We start from the raw sequence: 24,648 nt of genomic DNA, 5'->3' as shown, positions 1-24,648 counted from the left end.
CCAAAATACGCAATACGTCATTGTGGGGAAAGGCTACCCAAGGGTGCGAACGCCACCTCGTGTGGTTCACTGGGGTAACCACAGCTAGAGAAGACCTCCCTCACTAAGGGACAAACTCATGCAGATAAGGGTGCTGAGATCTGAAAGACGAGTCTAAGTTAGCCAGGCAAGGAATTGGGAGCAAGGCATCCACACAGAGAACTTGGCTTCCCCCCGGAGTGAAAAGAAGACTCTTGTGGTTGGAGCATGGAGAACAGGAGGAGAGGGTCTAAAATGAAGCTGGGTAGGTTTTCCTGGGCAAATTAATGAGATTTATCTGAAATAGAGTAGGAGGCTATCTAAGGGTTTTTAGCAGGAAGGGTACACAGTCCAATTTGAGTTTTGAAAAGATTCCCCAAAGCGTTGTGAGCAGAACAGACCGGATGGAGCAGGGGAGGCGTGTGGGAAGCCAGGTACAAGGTGACCACAGTAGCCCAGCGAGACGGGAGGGTAGTGAAGAGACTTGGGAGGCTTTCGGATGGTTGCCGTGGCAGGGCTTAGTGATGGATCAGACGTGAGGAATGTGAGAGAAAGAGATGCCAAGGATGACTCCAACTGTTCTGACTTGAGTGCTCCCAAGCCAGTGCGATCTGGCCAGCAGTTGCCAACTGGCTGTATTTATTCACGGCTCTCTTTGCCCTCTGCCTCCATCCATCACTTGGCTACATCCTGCCAGGTGTGTAGGTAACACCCTCCCTCTCCGCCGCCCCAGATCAGATTAGGAACTCCTGTCCTGATTTCCCCCAGCACTTCGTCGTGGCCCTTGTCATATTGTATTCCGGTTGTATCCATACACATCCTTCACCTCCTCCCTGGAATGTGAATTCCTTGAATCGGGAAGCATGGCGTGTTTAGGGTTGTGTCCCTAGCAGCAGTAAGCACTCCATAAATATTTATTGAATGAACGAGCCGATCTCTGACTCCGGCCTCTTCTTGCTCCCATTCGTATGGAATATCATATCCAAAATAAAGGTCTCTGAGCATCCCTCCCTTCAGACGCCTCCCCTTCTCAAGGAGCTCCGGAGACTTTCTGTTGTTTACTCTTCCAACAGAGTCTTGGTGTCCTCTATTATCAGTCTTCTCTTGCTAGATGTATGGAGAGAGAAAGCATGCGGAGCCTAGGTATTTTGAAGTCAGGATTCTGCAGAGGAATTATAACAGCTTCTATGCAGCGGTGGGGGGATGCAAGATCGGGAGGTATTGGGGGCTGACAAGGGAGATGTGAAGGAGCCTCTAATCCCCTCACGCAATTCTAGGGGCAGTAGAGAGGGTCTTCCATGGCTTTTAGGAAACTGCACTGGGGTCCTTAAGTCCCTATTAGTTCACACACAAAAACGAGATCATTGCACGGAGCGAAGCTCGCAAATGAGGAGTGCAGGCTTTGAGCCCGCAGATGCGTCGCCACAGCCAACTTTGCCCCACGAGGCTGCTCTATCATCTTTCATACATCGTCATCATGAAAATGGGTGAGAACAGAAAAATGAAACTGGATGCTATCATTAGGACCTTGGAGGTTTAGATCCACTCGTTATGACTGGGAACATGATGGCCAGATGGAAGCTCTAGCCTTAAGTCACTGGGCTTTTGGGAGTCAAATGTGAAGGATAAGAAGGAATCATGACAATCGGAGAGGAAATGCTGGGAGTATACTGTTGAAGATTGAATCTAGAAGGTAAGGTGAAATGGGGGCGGATTTAAAGGATGTTAGCTCTCCTGTATCAACCTATCATTCCACTCTCGGGAATATGTTAGAGAGGACAGCATGGGGGCTGCCTGAGAAAAACAGGACCCAGCAGAGTGAGGGAAGCCAGGCAGCTGCGGCCACTACTTGAAATGCAGAGAGAGCTACTTTGTGAAAGGAGACCCAGAGTTATAAGGGGTGACTCTGCTTAGGAATTGCCTTGGTTGGTGAAAAGTCTGGTACAGAAGACAATGTGCTTGATTAGAGATCCAAGGGTCTCTGGTTTCAAAATGATAGGAAATGATATGAAGTCTACGCTCTAATGCGGTGATGCTCAGATTTTTGCATGAATCAGAATCAGCTGGAGAGCTTGTTAAATCCTGCATTTCCCATTCAGTAGGTCCAATTTGGGGGCCTGAGAATTGGCATGCCTATCAGGTTCCCAGGGGATGCTGATGTGGTCCAGAAACCACACTTCGAAAACCATGGCTTTCAAGTTTAGCTATATGTTAGAATCACTGGGGGAGCTTTTTGGGGTTACATTATATTATTTTGAAATGTCTTCCAGCTTTATTGAGATATAATCAACAAATAACATCGTGTAAGTTTAAGTTATGCAACACGTTGATTTGATACATCTATAGATCTCAAACGGATTCCCAGCATAGCCGTGTAACTGTCATTTCTTATTTGTGGTGAGAACATTTAAGACCTACTCTCAACGCACCATTGAGGTATATGAGATACAGTATTATCCGTTATAATCACTGTGCTGAACATTACATCCCCAAACGTGTTAATCTTATAACTGGAAGTTTGTTCCCTTTGACCAGTATTTCTCCATTTCTCCCCCCACCCCAACCCCCGGTAACCACCACTCTACTCTTGTTTCTCTGAATTTGTCTCTTTTAGATTCCACAGGTGTAAGTGGCATCGTGCAGTTATTTGCCCAAACTTGAGAACAACTGCTCTAAACTGCTCTCTGGTTAATGAGTAGATTTTAGGTCCATTTTATTACCTTTCTGTAGAAAAAGCAGAGAATCAGTGGGATGGATATAAAGTCAGGTCGACATTCAAGGCTCACTTCACATAGTGGCATATACCTAGGTTTGAGGGAGCTGTTCTCCGTAAGGATGCTGGCTGTTGAAAACCAAATGTTAATGATTTGTTCCCCCCCTGACCCGCTAGAGTCCTTCGCTTGGGTGGGGTGTTTTTTTCACGGCCTTCCCAGAATGCTAGGCTGACTTCCAACTCTGGGCCTCTGTGCAAGATGTTTTCTTGGTGTGAATCACAAGTGTTTTCCAAAATGCGAGAAAACCCAGAGTACTACCGGAGATGATTTGGGGGGGTGCTCCCATTTTAGGCATTCACAGACTCAACACCAAGTAGCATTGGGTAACTCATACCCTCTTCAATTCTTCTCCACCCTTCAAGGCAAGATGGTAATTTGCTAAGTGCTAGTCTTTGCCAGGAGTGACCATCGCCAGGAGCAATGGGTGAGAGCCTACGGCAAACCTGGCTTGAGTTAGATCTAGCTAGAAATTACTAGCAAGGATTTATTTTCATTGTACTTACTTTTTTTTTTTTTAAGATTTTATTTATTTATTTGAGACAGAGAGAATGAGAGGGAGGAGGGTCAGAGGGAGAAGCAGACTCCCTGCCGAGCAGGGAGCCCGATGCGGGACTCGATCCCCGGGACTCCAGGATCATGACCTGAGCCGAAGGCAGTCGCTTAACCAACTGAGCCACCCAGGCGCCCTGTACTTACTTTTTTTGATTACCTCCTCTTTATGGCAAGAAATAATGGCTTTTCACCTAAGATTGTAATAGATTCCCTTTTTAAATTAAGCAAAATCAAAGTTCTAGTTATACAGGATGAATTAAGTCCCGGGGAAAATGTATACCCTAGTGCCTAGTGTTACCAACACTTATACTAAATACTTAAGTTTGCTGAGAGGGTGGATCTTAGGTGAAATGTTCTTATCACAAAAAAAAATAAGATGGCAGGAGGAAATTTTTGGAACAGGTGGACGTATTATGGCACTGAGAGTGCTGATGATTTTATGAGTGAATTTTTACCATGGAACTCATTGGGTTACATACATTAAACATGCACACTTTTTGTAAGCCAATCATACCTCAGTGGAGTGGTTTCAGAAACATGAAGTCGGAACTCTCGGGTTTGAGCCTTAATCGATCAATTTGGCGTCAGCTACTCTAAACCTCAACCAAAGATAGACCAAATTAAATCTCAATGGAAAATTGAAAACAAAAATTAAGGAAAACTCAAGAATGGATCAAACGTTTGTGATAGTAAATAATCAGGGTGCCTGGGTGGCTCAGTCGATTAAACGTCTGCCTTCAGCGCAGGTCATGATCCCAAGGTCCTGGGATCTAGTCTGGGAGCCTGCTTCTCCCTCCCCCACTCTCCCTCTCCTCCCCACTCGTGCACTGTCAAATAAATCAATCTTTTTTTTTTTTTTTAAAGATTTTATTTATTTGACAGAGAGACACACAGCGAGAGAGGGAACACTAGCAGGGGGAGAGGGAGAGGGAGAAGCAGGCTTCCCGCTGAGCAGGGAGCCCGATGTGGGATTCGATCCCAGGAACCTGGGATCATGACCTGAGCCGAAGGCAGATGCTTAACGACTGAGCCACCCAGGCACCCCTCAAATAAATCAATCTTAAAAGAGAGTAAATAATCATCGTACAGAGAGTGTGTCCCATCAAAAGAAACAGAAGATCTCTTGCTGTGGGCTATAGACATGGAAACATCGTCCTGTCTAAACACTTTCAACTATGTCTCAAGGATAAGGGTCTCCCATACAACTGTTTATGTGAGATGAGAATGTTACCATTATCCAAATAGCCCAGCTATCAATGCTCTGCTTGGTCATACTTGTGGTACACACGGCACAGGGCAGCTCCCACCACCAGCCAGGCTAGAGCCTGAGGCACGGAGAGCCTGCAGGATATGGCGACCTTGGTGTTCTTGGAAGTTCTTTGCATGCTCCTCCAAGGGGGCAGGGGCCTTCCCACTGATCTCACAGCCTTCAGAGTCCTTTACAAAAAATTGCCCCGAATATCTGCAGGTTAGTTACATTTTGAAATCTGCAAGATCAGCCTGCCCTCCCCAGAATGACTCCCTGTGCGCACCCAGGCATGTGGTCAGTTATGGACTCAGCACCCCTTGTCCATCCACAACACACAACAAAACAGAAGAGCACCCACAAGTTGGTAAAATAGATTTTATTTGTTCATACAAAGAAATAGTATGAATTACCAGAATTTCTTTTTCCTAGAAACATCTTTCTCTGTGTAAAATTAATTTGTGTTATACATAGAACAAAATACTTGTTTTAATTCTTTTTGTACATATTGGCTATTCTAACATCCAGGTTATAGAAGACACACGGCTAGAATTTGCACCGTATTTCAGATTACTGGGCTGAATGAACTCAGTCATAAATTAATGTTACAAAAGTGAAAAAAAAACATCTAACCACACCTTTCAGTTTAATTGACCATCCTTCTTGAGAAACTGAAAAAGAAAAATCACACGGACGTCTGTGTCAGCGTTTGAGATACATGCTAAGTATTTCTAGTCTACTGGAACCTTCCATTTTCCTTTCTTATGTAAATATCCTGGCAGGATCTGAAACTGTTTCTCCAAAGGCCTAAAATGTATCTGTCACTCAAAATGACTTCCGAAGAGAATCCCGTGAAAAAGACAATGTCTCTTCCTCCGTCATCCAAGTATTTATTATGCAGTCACTATATCCTAAATACCTTTCCAGGTACCACCTCCCAAGTTACCAAACACCTCAAAGCAAGCATGGGGTAGACAGGGACAATAAAAACCTCCAATTTCTTTTTTTTGTTTGTTAATCTTTTTAACAAGCAAATGAAACGGAGAGGAATAAAGTACCCCCAGTGAATTATCAGTTTTCCCTGTAAACTGGAAAAAACCCAAAGCGTGCATAGGGACAAAGTGCCAAAACACAAACCGGTGTTTGTCTTCTAGCAGCTAAGAACTTGAGCTGGTGGCCTTGGAGATTGCTAGAACAGGAAGAAACTCAAGGCTGAATTGTACGTGTTGCTTAACTTCTGTGGGAGGACATATGCGCCCCGGCTCAATAATAACTATCACATGACGGGGTGTAACCGTGGGGCAGATGCCGCTTCTGTGGGGGTCGGGAACTGTAAGCTATCAGACCCCTATGAAGAGATGCATGGAAGTCTTCATTTATTTATCTTCTACAGGAAAACGTACTCTAGTCTGTCCTTGCCAATTATCAACATCTGTTTGGATTCGAGGATTTGACCCAGAATAGAATCTTGACTCCAGTGTTCATGACTCAGTGACCCTCCTTCTATCTGGAGATTTCCTGTTTCAGTTGTAAGGCAGGGGATAAACAACTTAATCAAAACTGTCCAGCTTAGAAAGACAACAGGGACCCGAAGGGAAGGAAAAACGTACGCATGTTTTCCTACTGCACACCCTTCGCTGCGCTTTTTCTGCAATTCTACATCACGAGCCGTATCAGGGCACGAAAAGTGGCCAGAAAGTGGTCAGCGCGGGGTTCCGTGGAGGTTGTGGATCCTGACTTTTACTTTAAGCGATGTTACGTTGTAACTGGAAAGAAGCATTCTCCGTTTTATTACAAATGAGCTTTCTGACCGCAAAAACGTACAACCCCTTAGAGTACCCTTATGCAGATGTCTGGACGCCCAAGCAGCAAGAAGGGAGAACCGTGCTAGGATTATGGTATTCCCCTAAAGGCAGCTTCTGTACTACTTGGTAGAGGCAGTCATTAAGCTCTGAAATGAACAGAGCATCTGGGGAATAATGCATGGAGCCCCAGTGCCCATCCTCCTGCCCAGAACCTACACGATGATCCTGATTGTTTTGCTGCTCAGTGTGAGCGAGCTATGTCTGGGCTCAAACTTGTAGGCGAATACAAACCAATTACCAAACGACATCACTCAAGGACCGGTGACATGGTGATCCGTTTTGAAAGATGAATTTTTTCTCTCTCTTTTCATACAAATTTTCTTGCTCAACGGGGCAAGTTCTATCCCATCCAATGTACAAGAGTGTCTTCTTAAATATCACGCCCCAACCATTTGGACAATGTGTATGTCTTCCCACATAAGCCTTGGTACAACTATAACTCAAAATGAAAATTCTTGCCTTTGTAAATATCACACCCCAACCATTTGGCCAATGTGTGCGTCTTCCCACATAAGCCCTGGTGCAACTATAACTCAAAATGAAAATTCTTGTCTTCGTAAATATCACACCCCAACCATTTGGACAATGTGTGTGTCTTCCCACATAAGCCCTGGTGCAACTATAACTCAAATGAAAATTCTTGTCTTCGTAAATATCACACCCCAACCACTTGGACAATGTGTGTGTCTTCCCACATAAGCCCTGGTGCAACTATAACTCAAATGAAAATTCTTCTATGGTAGAAGCATTCCGGTTTAGAAAACAGGATACAGTGAACATGTTCATTCTGTGATATTGCTATATGGTGACCCCGACTGCCACAAGCTGACCGTCAAAAATAATCTCCAACTGCTCTCTCAACAGAGAGGGATGGAGGGGAGAGCATTCTGCAATCAGCAGCGACAATACTGGAGACCCTTCTCCTGGGACCTAGCTCAAACAAGGGACATCTTCATAATCGTTAGGTTCGGCGGCCGCCAGTCAACAACGTTCTTCCCCCAGCTTGTCTCTGCAAGAGCCACTCCTGTTGCTCGCTGTCTGGCTGTTGGCGACAGACTGTGCTGTCAGTCTGTGATGAGCTAGGAATTCCAAGGAGGCGAGTTCCAGACATCAAGCAGGGGGCCAGGGACTTGCTTCTTCTGCCAGGCCGCCTGTCCTTCTGGTGCTCTTTTGGCTTTTCTCCCCACTGAGGTGGTCCGCCTACTACTGGGATGTGCCCCACACGGGCTGGCTCGGCACCCAGCAGCACCTTGGGGGGCTCTGAGGGCGTGGGATGCACCTGAGCCCTCTGGGTCTGGACACCCGGCACCTGCGGGTTTGTGCTGATGGTTCTGCTAGCCTAGGGGATTCTTTGGTGCGTCAGAGCAGAACTGTCGGCCTGGAGGACCGAGCACGGTGCACTCGTGCAAAGGAGAGGTCGTCTTTAGTTCTAAAGCAGCACCCAAGCATCTCACACACGTGACCTGGGAAAGAGGGGCTATAACATCTGCATACGCTTCAAGCAGCTTTAAGAACCAGGGACCGGGGCAGAAGGGGACGCAGGGCTCTCTCTCAAAATCATGAGCTGAAGTAAACGGACCCTGGGACGCAGACTCCAGAGAGGAGGCGCGTGTCCCTACCAAGGTAGTGACCCCCCCGCGAGCTGAGTAGACTCGGGGCGGAAAGCCTAGCGCTGTGGTCTGGCCTCTACGTCCTTCGAAATGTCGACACACGGGCAGGAGGATGCTACACGAGACATGACCTTGAGGGAGCCGAGCTGCTGGGGCAGCTGGGCGCTCCTCGGAGGTACGAGGGCAGGGAGGGAGGAATGGCAGCTGGACTACAAGACCCAAGACACAGGGAGATGGCAAGTGAACTCAGACAGCGACTGAAGGCTGCGTACCCGTAACAACAAAAATCTCAAGTTGTGCTTTTCTTCTTTTTAAATAGAATGGGTAGGGGCAGGGGGGGGGGGGGGACGGAAGCACCATCAATCATGAAGAAAAGAAAAGATTAAACACTTTGGAATGTTAACAGATTATGAGACTAACTCTCTAAAGAGTGTGGCTAGGCAGCTGAGTGAGTTAATTGCTTATGAATTAAAAATAAATTATTATAAAATAGATTTCTGTACATTTTACATACATATAACCTCTCTCGATACATAAGCCGAGTGGTAAGTCACACGGCCCGGGGGTCGATCAATCCCAGCCGAAGTCCTGGCCGGTCATCTGGTAGAACTTCAAGTTGAACGGCCGATAGAATTTGCGCAGCCTGCGCACCACCTCGCGGTCGATCGCGGGGTGGGTCCTGCCCTTGGTCTTGCCCAGGCAGTGGGGCTTGCTGCTGCCCTCGGCCTTCTTGAGGCAGGGGAAGCCCTTGGTCTTGTTGAAGTAGAAGTGCTTGTCGGTGATGATCCTCTTGAGGCCCAGGAAGTCCTGCACGCGGCCCAGCTCGCCGGCCGGGTCGCTGATGAGCCGCTCCCCGCTCACGAAGAGCATCTGGCCGATGGGGAAGTGATGCAGCCAGTGCTCCAGGTGCTTGGCGTAGATGCCGATCTGGATGGCGCTCCACGACGTGTCGATGAGGCCCGTCGTGCGGTTCTTGAACGTCAAGCTCTCGAAGGTGGGGATGTCGGGCCGCTTGGACAGCGTCTGCGTGTAGTCCGAGATGGCTCGGGTCACCGGGTCCCGCACCACCACGATGAGCTTGGTGTCCTTGGACATGGCCGAGATGCGCGCGGGCGCTTCGCGGGTGACGAAGTAACTGGGTGTCTTCTCCATGGTGATCTGCCCCTCCAGGGTCCTCGGCATCAGGTCCCTGAGGAAAGCAAGCAGAGCGAAGTCAGCTCAGAAGCCGACACCTCTTTGGCCACACGTGTCAACGGCAACACTCATCCTCGCTCTCTCTTATTACGGGGAACGGTGATAGAGATGTGAAAACATGTAAAAGGAATTTCAGAGCTGAAAGGCGCATTAACGTCCCATCTGAAGCTTGGAGGCCAGATACTCTCTATGTGCAACAGGAAGGCACCTTCCTCCAAGGTAGAAACAGTGAAATAGGAGTTTCTCTAAATCCCCTCGCGGGGGCCACCTCTCCCTTATTTTTCCCGGTATCCAGTGTTTAAACTGCCCTAGACATACGATGTCAGAACACAAAGGTCCTTGACCTCTGGCTATGTGCCCTTCCTAACAGCAGCATGTCGGGCTCCCAGAGATTTTGCTGCCCAGGAGTCCTCACCAGCCTGACTCCACGCGTTCACCAAGCCTGGGCCCGCATGCGCTGGGAACGGGAAGGAAGATGTCCCCCCCGCCCCCAGGCTTCAACACAGTGACCGCCGACAAAATGCCTTTACTGCGAAAAGCACACCCGAAGGTCACCAAAACCAGGTGAAATCAGATGGGAGCATAAAGTGATACAAACCTGCCAAGAGGAAATCCCCAAGACCCAACTCTAGAAGCTTCCAAAAATACTTTAGACTCCATTAAAAAAAAAAAAAAAAAGACTTGTATGATCTCGATCACTGCATTCATCTAAGCCGAAGTATGCAGACAATACTGTTAGGACCGACAGGAAACGCGGGCCATGATCCCCACGCCAGAAGGCCGTGAGTGAGCACGGACAGCAACACAATCGGATGGTGGAAGGTTGTTCCTTATTTGCTCTCTTGAACTTGAGCATTCTACCATGCGAAACGGGAAGAGCGTCCACCTGCTTCATTCAGTGGTTATGTGTAAAGCTAACAGATAAGGGAAGAGGCCTCAGACATCAAACCACCTGGGTTCAAATCCCAGCTTTGCCGCACATAAGCTGTGTGACTTTGAATACCTTTCTTAACCTCTCTGGGCTTCTCTTCCTCCTCTGTAAAAGCGAAAGGGATAGTACCTCCATCATGGAAGTTTAATGAGGAGTAAAACAAGGATCATACTATGATCAGAACATGCCGGACATGTGGTCTGTAACTGATATTTACTAGCTTTGCTACCACGATGATGGTTATCAGCATTATGGTGTTCAATCCGCAGTTTACAGCACCTGGTAGGACAAACTAACTGGAGACTAAGTTTTGGTCACGGATGCACGATCTTCCACTAACTATGGGATTTAGCAGTTTCTGACTGCTTCCTCTATGGGCCTGGGAATTAAAAAAAAAAAAAGACAATTTCCACATCATTTCTGACCAAATATTTACCTCTCGGTAGGACATCCGAAACTTCCAGCTTCGAGCCACCCCTAATCTACTGAGACCACAACTCTTCTCCTGAGCACGTTTATGGAGATGATGATCCAAAGTTCTATCGCACGAGCCAGAAGGGGGCCACACGCCGGGGGAGCTCCCTCTTCCCAGCAAGTTAGAGGAAGGTTTTTCCCTTAAGGAAGACGGCCTCGCAGTGCCAGAGCCATCCCCGACTTACGCTAAAGCTGGATTGACCCACTTTGCCCATTAACCACTTAGGTGAACGGAGCAGTCTCGTCGGGCTAATGTGAGCGAGGATTAAACAGAGTTCCTGGCTCTCAACTGATTTTGCGTTTCACCCAAAAGCAGGGCGAGTCTGATAAAGTCCCAAGGTTTTTTCCCCACGTTAAGCCATCTGCCACCACAGTCTACAGGAGTTGAATATTCAGAATCAGAGTGCTACCACCACGACTAGAAGAAATCCAACCCCCCAAGTTCTCCGCAGCTCCTACAAGGGGGCAGGTGCAGGGTCTATCCTCAGAGAGTCTGTCTGACCCAGCATGGGCTTTGAAGTCAGGCTGCTGGGTTCGACGCGGCATCCCCACTGACTGATTGTGTGTGACCCTGGATAGGTCCCCTTACCCGCCCGAACCTCAGTTTGCTCCTCTGAACCATGGGGAAAATGATGATGTCGACCACCCTAAGGTTCTGAGAGGACTGTCCAGCCAGCATTGGTACGGAGCCTGGTAGCTAGCTGGTGTCAAGAAAATGGTAGCAATTATCTTCTGTTCACTGCACCCAGGAAAGGACATGAGGGAGCACGATCCACCGGGAGTAAGAAAACAAGGAAGAAAACTGGTAAAAAAGGAAATGGGAGAGCCTCACTGTCCTCTAGTCCAATTCCCTGAACTGTGGACAGATTTCCCGAGCCTGACAGCCCCCGGGGCACCCAAGCCATTCTGGGTACCAGTTCCAAGGGAGCCCTCTCCCTAGAATGGTCTGGAATTTGCACCCGTGTGTGTCAGAGAGCACTCAAGGGGCCCCAGGTCTTTCTTTGTGCAAACGATAGCCAGGGGACTCGCGCTGAGAGACAGAGACTGCTCAGCCCTTGCCCGCGGGAGGCTCTGGGCTGCTGTCCCCTCGGCGTGCTTGCTTGCTTGCTCTGAGTGGCGGATGGGTGAGATGCACAACTGGGTTTCTCCATCATTTCCCCCAATGCCCCCTGAGCCTCCTCCGCTGGCCTCCAGGGGCTCTTCATGGCGGGCACTGGGCTCAGAGCCAACAGCTCCCCAGCATACCCCTGTGGGTCCACTCGGTGGGGAACACGGCTTGGCAACTGTGTGGAGAGTCCCCGGCACCGAACCTTTTGGCAGCTTACAGGCAAGTCTCCTTTTCCCCCTTTGGCTGCTCGGCTCCCCTGACCCCCAGGTCCTGGAACAAAAAGTCTTTCCCATTCTCTTCCTGGGCCCCTTTACCAGAGCGGTATCCTGCCCCAACACTCAAAACCTCTCTGGGCACAAGGGGTTCCAAGAAAAAAGGATCAGGACATGGCCAAGGGCAAGACCGCTCGTGCGTGGGCCCTGCGTGCCCCTCCCTGCAGCCCCAGGCTGGCTTCCCCAGCCAGCAGGGAGGTGGCAGCTTAATTGAGCCGCTCATTATGAAAGCCAGTTTCTCAAACTGATAGTCACAGCTAATAATTATATGGTGCTTGGGAGCTTGCAGAGAAACTTCTGCACACATTATCTGATTTAATCCATACAACGAGCCTTTGAGGTAGGTCTTGCAAATCCCCCATTGACTAATGAAGAAACAGGCCGAAGGGGAGAGGTGGCTCACGTGGAAGCAGGTCACCGGCCTGCAGATGGACAGTTGGGACGGAGACTCAGCGCCCCTGAGGCCTCTCCTTCCTCTTGTCGTGGCCCCTTCCAATGAAGAGGTCCCAGAGGCACACACCTGTCCTCTCTTTAAACAGACACCTGTATTCCAACCCCCCCCCCCCATAGATTAGGATCTTAATCACAGGCATTTCAGTGCTAGAATCAGATGACTACGATCACAGTTATTCAAATATGAGTCAGATTTCAAAACAATAGACCTCTTAGGTTCACATTCTCCGGCAGTTAGCTGCATTAAATGGGGCCCGGAATCTGAGCGATGGTGGGAACAGTGGCCCCGAACCCTGGTCCCCTCCTTCCCTCTTCATCAGGTGGGCAGGAAGGGGCATCTCTTCCACAGTTCGTGGCACACGTCACCATCGGGTGCTTGCGATGCCAATGGGGCTAGGCTTGGAGAGGCAAGTCTCAGGAAGACATAGGCTTACCGCCATGAGAACTGCCCTCAGGACAAGCCTCCGAGAACCTGACCAGACAGGATCACCCATGACAGAAAGCAGAAAGGATCCGTCTTCTGTACTGAAACCTAGGCGGATAATGCAGGCGGGTCACCCCATCAAAACCTGAGACCCGGATGGGTCTGGAGGGGTATCGCAGGCTTTCAACTTGTTTGCAGATATTCACAAGAAAGCCGCGTGCCACGTCCCGGGGAGGCTGCTTTCATCCTGGTGGCATATGAGGCTCATCTAGAAGGCTCTGAACTCCATGCCTGCGCCCTATTGCAGAACCACCCCCCCGGAATCAGGCCCTCAGTGCGTGGGGCCCCAACTCGTCAATCGTTTAGATGGTTTTCATGTGCAGCCAAGATCGGAAATCATTACTCAGTGGGACCTGTCATGCACCTGTCATTTCTTCTGCTGATGACCGTGTGTATCTCAGAGGAGACACTGTGCAGGTAAGAGAGGGCCCCGTGGTCAAAAACCATTTTCTTCCACAAAACAATACTGGGAACCAAACGGAAGTTCTTCCGAGAATCCAAGACTTATTTGTGTCAAAGGCTTAAAGTGAAGTCTCGAGGTCCTACTCCCTCCGTTGAAATCAGACCAGGTCCCAGGGTAAGTGAGGGTTCCCCCGGACAGCTTACACGCTGCAGAGAACACAGCCATCACAACACATAAAATACGGTCCAGTTTAATGCAGAGAGAAGGAAAGATGTTTGCTGCCCACTAAACGTGTGTGTGCACGTAGAAATACACACACACATGCACACACAGAGTTAGTTACCAAACACAGATCAGGCTGCCCGTGGAACAAAATGAGGCAAACTGAAGGAACCCGAAGAAAGACCAGGCCAGATCATCATCAGCAAAACTTAGATAGCATCAACGTAAACAGAAGACAGGAAAACGAACAGGGGAGGAATAGGACAGGTAACTGGATGATCAGACTGACGCTTTTGCCAAAGTCCATGGTTCCAAATGAACCAAAATGTTCTCAAAAACGAAACAAAACAAAACAAAAAAACCCAAGAACAACAAAACCCCAAAAAACCAAAAAACCCATGAAACCAAGACTAATTCATGTCAAAAATGACCGCCGGGCCCATTCCGGCTTGTCTCGTTGTAAGGCAGGGTGGGTGAGGAGAGTGATGGGCCAGAACCAGGTCTGAGGATTTAGAAGCTCCAGCTCCCGGATGGACGCAGAGCTAACCTCCCTGCCTGTACCTTACCAGACATCAGAGAAGGTAAGCCCACCACCTGCAGCATCACCTTCCCCCTGGGGGCTGGCGGTCGTGGTCACAGGGCTTCGGAGAAGCACAGAGTTCACAAATGAACACCCCCAGGTCCTGGCCTGGCTGTCCTGTGTCCCTGCTTTAAAAAAAAACAAACCTTCAGGACTTGATGAGCAGGAAATTCGCCTGAGCCAGAGAAATCCTAAAAAGCCCCAGAATGCTGATGTTCTCCAGCAGCCAATGTGGCCCTCATTTGCCTGCCCTGTTTCTTTCTCTCCTCGGCCGACACCCCTGCTCCCGTGGTCCCGCCACTGAACTTCTTGTTTGAACTGGCAAATGACACAATAAAAAGGCAGATTATTGAAATGGGTGTAACCTCAGTACAGCCCAGCAGATGCCGGGAGACGTTTATGCACAGCAGATGCGAGTGAATTGCATTTGAGAGAGGAGACAAAGCTGTAAGCCACGGTGTGCTGGGGAGGGCCCGGCTCCCACTCAGATCCAAGGAAACCAGGAAACCGGGGAGAGCCGAGAACATTCAGCCTGCCCCTTTTCTCCTCCCCCACCGGGAGGATGACGAGGAAGTCCTTGCTTGGTTGCAGAAATACCCCCATGTCTTCTGAACTCTGACAAAGACTTTTTTTCCCCTTCTTTTTAAAAATTTCTTTTTAACTTGCATATAATAAATAATCACCCTTGGTGTCCAGCTCCGTGCATTTTGACAGATGCCCAGCATCGGGTAACCGCCAACCACTCCCAAATCTGTCCCTGAGCGGCCCCTTTCCAACAATGACCTTGGGGCAAGCTAAATCCACAGGACAAGCCCTCTTACAAAAAGGCCACAAGGATGCCCAAATCCTTGTTCTGATACTGGTTTGAGGAAAACACTGAATGAAATCAGAAAACGGTTAAATAGGTACTCAGTTATTTGGACATAACAGATACACTGTTGCTTTAAGGAAGAAAAAAGTTGTTTCCATGAAGGTCTCTGTTCTGGTTCTGGTTCTGCTCCTAACTGGCATGGTCCCCCCCAGCCATACCCTTGACTTTCTGGGCCTCAGCTTCCGGGCTGGAAAGTGAGCTCAGCCAAGGAGGCAGCCATGCTCTGCTCATTCGGATAAACTCCTCTGATGACCGACCATCCCGGGTCTGCACAGGCCAGGAATCTGACTTTAGCTTTTCCTCGAAGAAGCCCAAGCCCAGCCTCTGAGAATTCAACACACAAAAGCAAAACAAACAGAACAATCTTTACACACAGGAGAATCAAGAATTCTAGAAAGGGTATGTCCCCTACGCCACACAGAAATAAAATAAAAACAAACCACCTCATTCGTAGTCGTGTACAGTCCCAAATCTGTCTAGGAAACAAGGACATCGCCTTCAAAAGGTAAAAAGGAGGTAGAATACCACCTGATAAACCCACAAGCATCAGCTAAAACTCAGAGATACTTGGATCCACAGAGATCAGGGAGAGGAGAGATGAACAGACGGGGGAGCAAGGAGGGTTTTTAGGGCAGCGAAAATTGTCTACATGAAACCATAATGATGGGTTCATCAGTTGCAACAAATGTCCGTCTTTGGTGGCCAATGAGGATGGTGGGTACACTTGCACTTGGGGGGGGCAGGGGTCTGTGGGCAATCTCAGCACCTTCCCCTCAATTTCGCCATGAAATCTAAAACTGGTCTCCGAGTGAGGAAGCCAGACCAGCGAGAAGGAAAATGGAGGCTCAGCACAAGCTGAGTGCCTCAGTTTCCCCATCACAGGGAGGCCAACTTGAAGGGGCAGGATGGGCAGCTGGGGGTGTGGGGAGGGCTGAGCAAGCTTCAAAGCTGCCAGCCAGTCCTGGAAGTGAAAGTCTCTGGCAGGTGGTGGGGAGCGGGTGTCTCCCCGAGGTTTCAGGGGGCACTTGGTACCCCAGGCCAAAGTGTTAAAGCATTTGCAAGAGAAAACCCAGGGGCAAGAGAAAGAGGACGCCGCCGGGTCATCACGGCCCTAATCACAGGTGTCTGTGTGGTAACAAGCGTGGGGCGAAGCTCCTCTTACCTTCTCTGAAGGCCTGTCTACCAACCCTAAATATCCGGCACCCCAAAAACCTCCCCGATGTCTTTCTACCTCGTGACCCTATAAATCACAGTGCACCTCCGGGGGTCAAACACACAGGAACGGCAGCCTATCCCTCCCCTTTCCTCTCCTACAGAGAGACCAGGCAACCGGGGACCAGGAAGGAGCTTCTGGAAACCCTGACAGTGGACATTGCTGGAGAAGCCTGAGTAACTCGAACTGTGGGTTGTCACTCTGGGAAGTATCTTCTTTAAAGCTGCTGGCTTCCCCGGGGGAGGCGAGGCGGGATGAGAGGATGGGAGTGAGATGTGTATCAGCTCGGGCCCCCTCCTTATCTGGAACCTTCTTCCTTTCCTAGGGAGGCTCAAAGCCCATCCATTCCGAGCTCCCCTTCAAAGAGCCGCATCTCCATAAATAATTATCTCCATTTGGGGGAGATGTTTGCATATCAAAGAACTCCTTAGGGAGGGTTTAAAAATAATTTAAAATGAAATTGTAAATTGTCTGTTGTTCTCAGTGTCTCTCTTCTCCGAAGCTGGACCGGTGGGGGCAGCCGGAAGTGATGTCATTATTCATTATAAAGTTTACTGGGCCTTTTTCCCCCTTCCTTTTATTTTATTTTTTTTAAGGTAATGGGTAGAAAAGAAAAAACCCAACAAAGGCTGGACTCCCCAGACCGCCTCCTCTTCCAACCCTCCCCTCTCCCTTTCTCCGCCCCCAACCCCCACTGCAAGGATTTGGCCTCCATTGTCCTAGAATTTCAATACTGCTCAGAAAATGAAAAGCCCCTGAATGCCATAAGGGGGTGGGGCGCAAAAGAGCATCTCACTCCTCTGGGTCAACTCAAGATGCCTTTTATTTTGGCAGAATCCTCTGTTATAGGCCCTGCTGCACAAAGGCCTGAGTTCCTGTTCCTGGAAGGGGCTGGGGGGCGGGGGGTGGGAGGAGGAGGGAGGGTTTCAATTAAAAGCTAATAGCCTTTTGTGATGAGCTCTCTGGGGCATTGCTCGCGTTTATTGGACCTCACTGTGTGCTGGGACCAATCCTGTGGAATCAGAGTAATCTGTGTCCCATTTCCCCAGAAAAAACAAACAAACAAAAAATTTTTGATCATTGGAAAGAAAGAAAAAGAGTCTTCTGGGAAGCAGACTTTTTAGAAAGTAAATTCAGCCCTGTCATGGGGCGGGGCGGGGGGGGGGGGCGGGACGCAGAGCAGAGGACCCAGAAAGGAGGAAAGTGGGACATCAGAATCCAAATGCAGGAAACCCAGGGTTTGGTCTCCGATCAGCGCCGGCTTCCAGGGCTGAACAGGCTGCTTTTCCCTGGGGCAGGAACCCAGCAACCCAGCACCAGCCAGGGGCAGCAAAAGTTTGTAAACAGGACTCCACCCAAGAGCTTTTGAAGTCCTGGGCACTGCTGGTCAACCGAGATCTGAGACTGGAGGAAAATCACTACCCCTACAGGGAAGCTGGGAGAGAACCCACAGGGCAAGCTGGGAGAAAACCACAGGCAAGGGGAGGGGGCTTTCTGGCCTTCCGTGAAAGCCCTGAGGACAGGCGTACCTGAAGCTCTGCGGTCTGGTCCCTGCCCTGCCCCTGACAAGAGCCTAAAGCCTTGGACTGGCACTCAAAGCTTTGGGCTCGGTTTTCCTGTATATGCAAGTGAACGGGTTGGTTTAACAGGATGTTCTTCGGCTCTAAAATTCTAAAAGATGACCCTATGCTATCCCCCTCTCCCACGCCACCCCTATTCTACCTCCTCCTTCAGCCAGCAGTGGTTTGAGGCCAGTCGGCAGGGGTGAAGTAGAACGTCTGCGGATAGCTTGAGGATTCGTAATATACATAAACTGCATCTGAGGGGCGCCAGTATAGACCAAGCCCTGGAGTGTAATTCAGACAGAGGCCAATGTTACACGTGCCCAAAATCTATGCACCCACTTAAGTAGCCTGGTACCTGGGAGAGTAGAAAGAAAAGCAGGGTTCAAGGTCAGGCTGTGTGATCTCAGGCAACTTGCCCAACATCTCTGAGCTGTCTTTCCTCATCTGTAAAATGGGAATATTTATCCTGCCTAGTTCATAAAAATTTTTTTTAAAAATTCATATGTAGTTTGCAGGTGAGTAACCCCTTTAAAGCAGCAAGGGTAAGATGGAATGAACCCCACCCATATCTCCTCTATATTATCTCCTTTGGCATATGGCCCTAGATACTAGGGGTATTTCTAGGAAAATACTGCTAAAGAAAAAGAAACACCAAACTGGTTCTCAAATTCAAAAGCTTATGTAAAAAAAAACAAGTATTGGAGGGGTGCCTGGCTGGCTCGATTGGTTGACCTTTGCAGCTCTTGATCTCGGGGTTGTGAGCTCAAGCCCCACGTTGGGTGTAGAGATTACTTAAAAATACAGTCTCTAAAAGAAACAAACAAACAAGTATCTGAAGGAGTCTTGGCTTCCTTTAATTCTTCACTTGCGCTATAAAGGATCTCATACTCGGACCTTCCTTCCTAGTCCCCTGGTAGGACGTTGGAGAGAAAGGAAAACTGAGTGCCCCTTCTTGGGTTGATTTCGCTAAATGAATGTGACGATCCAAGCCAAAGAAGAATGGGAAACGAGGCAGTCTTTAATAGGAACACAACCTACATGGGAGGATTCTTTCTCTCTCTTTTTTAACGCAGCAGAGAATGAGGTTTACAAGGAGCAGCGAAACAGCCACAGTTTAGGGGCCGGGGTCCCTCTGAGGCTGATGTAAAGAAACCCAACTGGCCGAAACCAGATCTATGTGAAGACTTGATGTCATCAGTTCCTTTCCTGCCTCCTGGCCAAGCAGCCAGTAGGGGTTTGGGACCAGAGAAATCCCAGTCAACTCTTGACTTAAGTCCAAGATGAGGGCTCCATCCTGTTCCCCGCTTCCCTTCTACTCAAGTTTATGGTGATCAACTGAAAACAGTATAAAGTAAACAAGGTCCATAAAATTCCTGAGACGTAAGTTTAAGTGAAACTAAACTAAAGGGAAAGGAATACAAATAAACTTCCCTTATCACAGGCTTTAAATAGCTCAAGAACGTTTTAGAGAAGGAAAGGAGTGCTTTCCACCCAGAGAGAACATCCAAGGGGGTCTATGCACTTAGAGAAACTGCTGACAAAGAAAAAAACTGCTGATTCTTATCTTAGACTCCTTAGCGTCATCAGTACTTACTTCTTCCTGGGTTGGTTTGACCCGGGGCTTGAGGCTGACGGAAAGGTGTCTCAAGGACATAGTGGCATGGCATTGCCAAGGGAAATTCCAAGGACGCCCACCAAAGTCCCCCGACCCCACACTTTTTGGGAATCTCAGGTCGGGAAGTAATGGAAGTTCACCAGAGTCAATTTTCAGCAGGAGAAAAAGTCCAACCTCCCCAAATTCTCAGCCATTCATTGTCATGGTCAACCATCTTTTTTTTTTTTTTTTAATAAAAACTCAATACATTCGGAAGAGATGAGAGTCCGCCTTGCCTGTGCGTTTCATGTCCAAAGACAGGAGAGAGACAGAATGTGCTGGAGGCTGAAGCTACGCTCCCGTAAGTGTGTCCCATCGTGATTTTTTTTACCTTCCGTGAGAACTTTCTGGGAGACGATCCTGACTGACTGGTGAGTCTTAAAATTTCCCGCAATTCTGTGCTTTAGACAAAGCGGTCTCTCCCCCGAACCCTGCAAGGCCCACAAGGGAACCAAACTGTAAGCACCAAGCAGATCAAATAACAAAATGGTTGGTGACAGAGCTGCTAGGAATTACCAGGGAGATTAGCCTTTTAGCCCATGTTAGCCTGAGCAGAAAACCAACCCTGTAACTATTTCTAAGCCTAACTGACGATTTCTAAACCTAATGACGATTCCTAAGAACAAAACGTTTGGTGGAATCTTACTGCCCGCCCTCCACGTTTTGTTTGTATCTGTCTGGACTGTGGATGTTCGAGATTTTTATCTCCAAAAGAAGACACAAGACCAACGGCAAAACACGGGGCATAGGAAGCACTCGAGAGTAATGCGCTCCATGAACACCTCTACGAGAACGAATGGAAGGAAATGAGCCAGTAAGGCTTGATGCTAAATGACGTGGAGGCCACAGTGCAAATATGCAGAGACAACTGGAAGTAACCTGGAATAATAAATTAGCACCGTTTAGGCCAGATTCGAAGATGGTGATGATCTCAGTATCCCAACATCCCAAGTTAATTCTAGAGCAACATTTATGTTATCATCATACCCATGACATTAAGTGACACAATTATACTAGGAGGCTAGAGACACAAGGAAGGTCTTGAACTGGAATGCCCAGAGATATGCAAGATATCTATCATGGATGATTAAGGAATCAGTGATATGGTGGGTATGTATCATTTGTGGGGAGGATTCTTGCCCTCCAGGGGCGTACTGTGTATTTGGAGAGAAATTTACCAACGCACAGGAAGGTTCCAACAGATACCGTATGCTTGGCTCAAAGTGAGAAATGTGGAGAAGCAGCTCCCAGAAGGTGTGTCCTTTGAGACAGCTGAAGCTTCCTTGAGCTACTCCCATGGGTAGGTGGAAGTGAAGAAGTCAAGGAGAAAAGATAGCTACGTTCAGGAACCTAAGACAGTGATTGGGTCATTTAGCCTGGACTGAAGACGTCTTTTTGGAGGAACAGTGAAAAATCAGGTTAGAAAGATTGGAAAATGGGCTGGCTGCCCCTTATCCATGCTGCCCAGCCCTCCACCCAGCGCGTCCCCAGACAGCCTTCCAAATGCCAAAGCCAGCAACCTTCATGGCCTCTCAGGATGCAGAGCATGATGTCCTAACTCCCTGGCAGGGCCCGGTCTCTCTCCGAGTATACCCCATGTTCCCCACCTCCCTTTCTCACCCCTCCCCCAACTCTGCATCACCCCAGCTGTGGGCAGGCACCTGCACTTCCTCAAATGGGTCATTAAGTTTCTTGCCGCCACCCCCCCCATGGACTTCCTGCCTTCTGGAATATTCTTCCCAGTCCTCTTCCTCCTAAAAAAATTTCTTTGGCACTCATCCCTCCCCCATTCTGGGTTAGCAATCCTTGCTCCCTTCTCATGACCACCACTCTCCCAACACCCTTCTGCAAATACACGCACAGAGTTAGCAAGACGTTTATCTGTGCTGTTACAGTGGTCAAGGGGGCTGAGAACTGGACCGTGCCTTATTTTCACAGTGGCAGAACTAAGCGGCTGCTCGATGAACGGAAGGGTAAGTGGGTAAATGAATAAATGCTAGACGGACGTTGGATTTGATCTGAGGCAATGAAAAGCCACGTCAAGTGCAGGAGGTGAGTGGCACAAAGAGGTATTAGGAGCGTGGCAGACCGTGCTTCCCAACAGCACAAATTAAACAGATTTGGGCTCTGTGAGCCTCCTTGAAGACTGATAGGAGAAAATGTAAAGAAATTTAGAATGAGCAGGGGCGCCTGGGTGGCTCAGTTTGTTAAGCGACTGCCTTCGGCTCAGGTCATGATCCTGGAGTCCCAGGATCGAGTCCCGCATCCGGCTCCCTGCTCGGCGGGGAGTCTGCTTCTCCCTCTGACCCTCCTCCCTCTCATGCTCTCTGTCTCTTATCCTCTCTGTCTCAAATAAATAAATAAAATCTTTAAAAAAAAAAAAAAAGAAATTTAGAATGAGCAAAAAAAAGACTACCAGGTGTCTCCCAGGGAAAACTGCATCATGTAGAGTACTTCCGTCCGGTTCGCTGACTGTAGGTTTTTAATGCCTCTGAAATATTTTGCAACTCTGTGAATCATAAAGAACACCACCACAATGCGGTAATAGTTCTTGACCACAGGCATGCGGAGGAATGCTTTCTGGTGGGGGGCTCTGTGGATTTCCCTCTCCACGTCCCACCACTTGGAAAAAGAGGTCAGTTTCCCACCCTCCTGGAAAATTCGTAAGGACATTTCCTTATTCCAAGTGAACTTAGGTTCCTGTGAACCAATGGTAACACCTGCCTGGTTCTCTCATTAATAATGAGTGAAATAGGGGCGCCTGGGTGGCTCAGTCAGTTGAGCGTCTGACTCCTGGTTTCGGCTCGGGTCATGATCTCAGGTTGTGAGATCGAGCCCCATGTCGGGCTCCGCGCTCAGCATGGAGTCTGCTTGAGATTCTCTCTCTCCCTCTCCCTCTCCCTCTCCCCACCCCACTCATGTGCACGTGTGCACGCTCTCGCTCTCTAAAATAAACAAATAAAATATTAAAAAGAAATAATGAGTGAGAGGCGCCTGAGTGGCTCAGTCGGTTAAGCATCTGCCTTAGGCTCAGGTCATGATCCCAGGGTCCTGGGATCGAGCCCCACATCGGGCTCCCTGCTCCGCGGGAAGCCCGCTTCTCCCTCTCCCATTCCCCCTGCTTGTGTTCCCTCTCTCGCTGTGTCTCTCTCTGTCAAATAAATTAAGTATTAAAAAAAAAAAAACACCGTTAAGCATGTTTCCAAAAAGTAAGATACAGAAGAACCGAGATTCTGTGCATTTGAATGGGAAGGGAGCAGTGGGAAGGAAGATCACAGAGCAGATAATGCAAAGCCATTTTGAAGGAAGGAAAAACGAAAGGCTGGGAACAGGACAGAGATGGGGAAAGATGTGGCAGCAAGGGTCACCTTCCCTTTATAGGCAAAGGGGGGTCAAGGGCACGGCACACACGTGTTGTGAATTCACCCAGGTAAGCTGTAGCTTCCCAGAGTATTCGGGATGGGAGTGAGCTGCAAAATGTAGGTGCTCCTCCAAGAACTATCATAAACAAATGAGGATTTAGGTGTTTGTATCTGTAAAAAATTAAAAAAAAAAAAAAAAAAAAAACTGGGGAGAAGGCAAGTATCACCCCAGGTTCTGGCTAGAGTTCTGTTCCAGAAAGGCCAATTCTGGGCAGACGGGTCAGCCTGGGGCGGGTGGGCAGCAAGCCAGAGGCAGGGTGCCGAGAGCAGGATGCCTCTCTCTGAAATGCTCAGTGACGTGCTCCGTTCGCGGACAAAACCAAATAAAGGCCTTTAAGCTGCTACTTTTCCAAATGAATCCACTTCCAAATCCCGGGGGCTGGGAACACACAGCACTAAGCCCATGAGCAAACACCACCTAAAGGAGGGAACAAGAGATGTGCTCTCTGCTGCCCCATTAGCACGGCTGGGAAATTAATCGAGCTCAAGCCCCTCCAAAGACAGCTTTTCCCGGCTGGCTAAGGCGCACTGCACTGATTAACCTGTCACTTGGAGGCAGGCTCCTCTACCAGGAAACACGTTGAGAAATGGAATCATTTGCCTTGTATGAAGATGCCCTAACGCTGGTGCCCCACCTGTCTTTTGGAGAGGTCCCCACGGATCTGGAATTCCGAGAGATTTCTTTATGGGACAAACAGGGTATCTGATCGAGGAAGGACTCCCTTTCCTGGGACCCTCTCCCTCTGAAGGGAGACCGTCCACCCCTTATTCAGAACAGAACAGAAATATCCTAACAGGAACGGTGACAACCTTCGCTCACTACCACAGAGAATCTGAGAAAAGGATGGACCCTCTGGGCAGCAAATGCACGTCCATGACAGGGACACAGACCTTGGGACTCAGCTTCGGGGCTTCACAGACCCCTGAGGCCCATCCTCGAGCCCAGGTTCTAAGAGCCTGACACCTGACACAGCCCAGCAGCGATGTGTCAGCGACCAATCAGCGGCTTTACCATCAGAATCTGACTGGGATGGTGCATCAGGAGCACCCACACACGCATTCTCCATCCACGTAATACGTCAGCATCACACTTAGGCCCCACGAGCCTCCCTCACCCCCTGAGGTTTTGCCTACAAATGGGACAGCATGTCATATCTTAGTAAGCATCAACATGATGAGTTGGCTTAATAATGGGTCTACACGTGGCCTTGGAAAGCCACAAAGACCCCGATCGCTATAATACCCGGAGTTCGTGCAACAGAAAAATAACTCTGCCTCTGATAAAGAAGAAACAGGCTTCCTTTTTATCAGATGGTTCGCTCTTGGTCGTTGACCATTATGAAGTCAATTTTGAGACCTGCCCAGCATTTTACTCATGAGAAGGGACTGGACATCCACGATCTTGGTGGTGCTCCCTACCAACCTTATCGGGGGTGTGGGCTCCATCTTTGAAATGGGCAGGGAGAGGCTGGGCGTGGTTAAACGGGGTTGCCTCTAATCAAACACCGGGCAACGGCAAAGCAGGGACTCGGACTTCAGAATGGTCGGCTCCGAATCTCATGTCCATCCCAGTCCTTGACATGTCTAAGAACCTCCAAGATCAAAAGGCTCAAATACAGCCACTACCCCACCAGACCCACTTGACCCATCTCACGTCACCCACCCCCTTCCTAAAGAGGTTCCTACCTTCCCTCCCTTTCTGATAATAAGAAATAAAAGGGTTATTTTCTTTTTAAA

General features: G+C 48.9%; 1 protein-coding gene across 1 annotated transcript in view; it reads right to left on the bottom strand.

The window, feature by feature from the left end:
• Window positions 1–4,981: 4,981 nt before the first annotated feature.
• LOC123854786 (heparan sulfate glucosamine 3-O-sulfotransferase 3B1) overlaps window positions 4,982–24,648 on the bottom strand; it is a 39,537-nt gene continuing 19,870 nt past the window's right edge. Inside the window, exon 2 of the mRNA XM_064582189.1 lies at window positions 4,982–9,254. Coding sequence (XP_064438259.1) covers window positions 8,636–9,254 — 619 coding nt within the window. The 3' untranslated portion in view covers window positions 4,982–8,635. The remainder of the gene's footprint in view (window positions 9,255–24,648) is intronic.

The sequence above is a fragment of the Mirounga angustirostris genome, unplaced genomic scaffold, assembly GCF_029215605.1.
Source record: "Mirounga angustirostris isolate CCGP_5_RB_7025 unplaced genomic scaffold, mMirAng1.0.hap1 SCAF_17, whole genome shotgun sequence".
Lineage (NCBI taxonomy): Eukaryota > Metazoa > Chordata > Mammalia > Carnivora > Phocidae > Mirounga > Mirounga angustirostris.
Note: the sequence above shows the minus strand (reverse complement) of the source record. Positions and strands in the feature narration are given on the sequence as shown.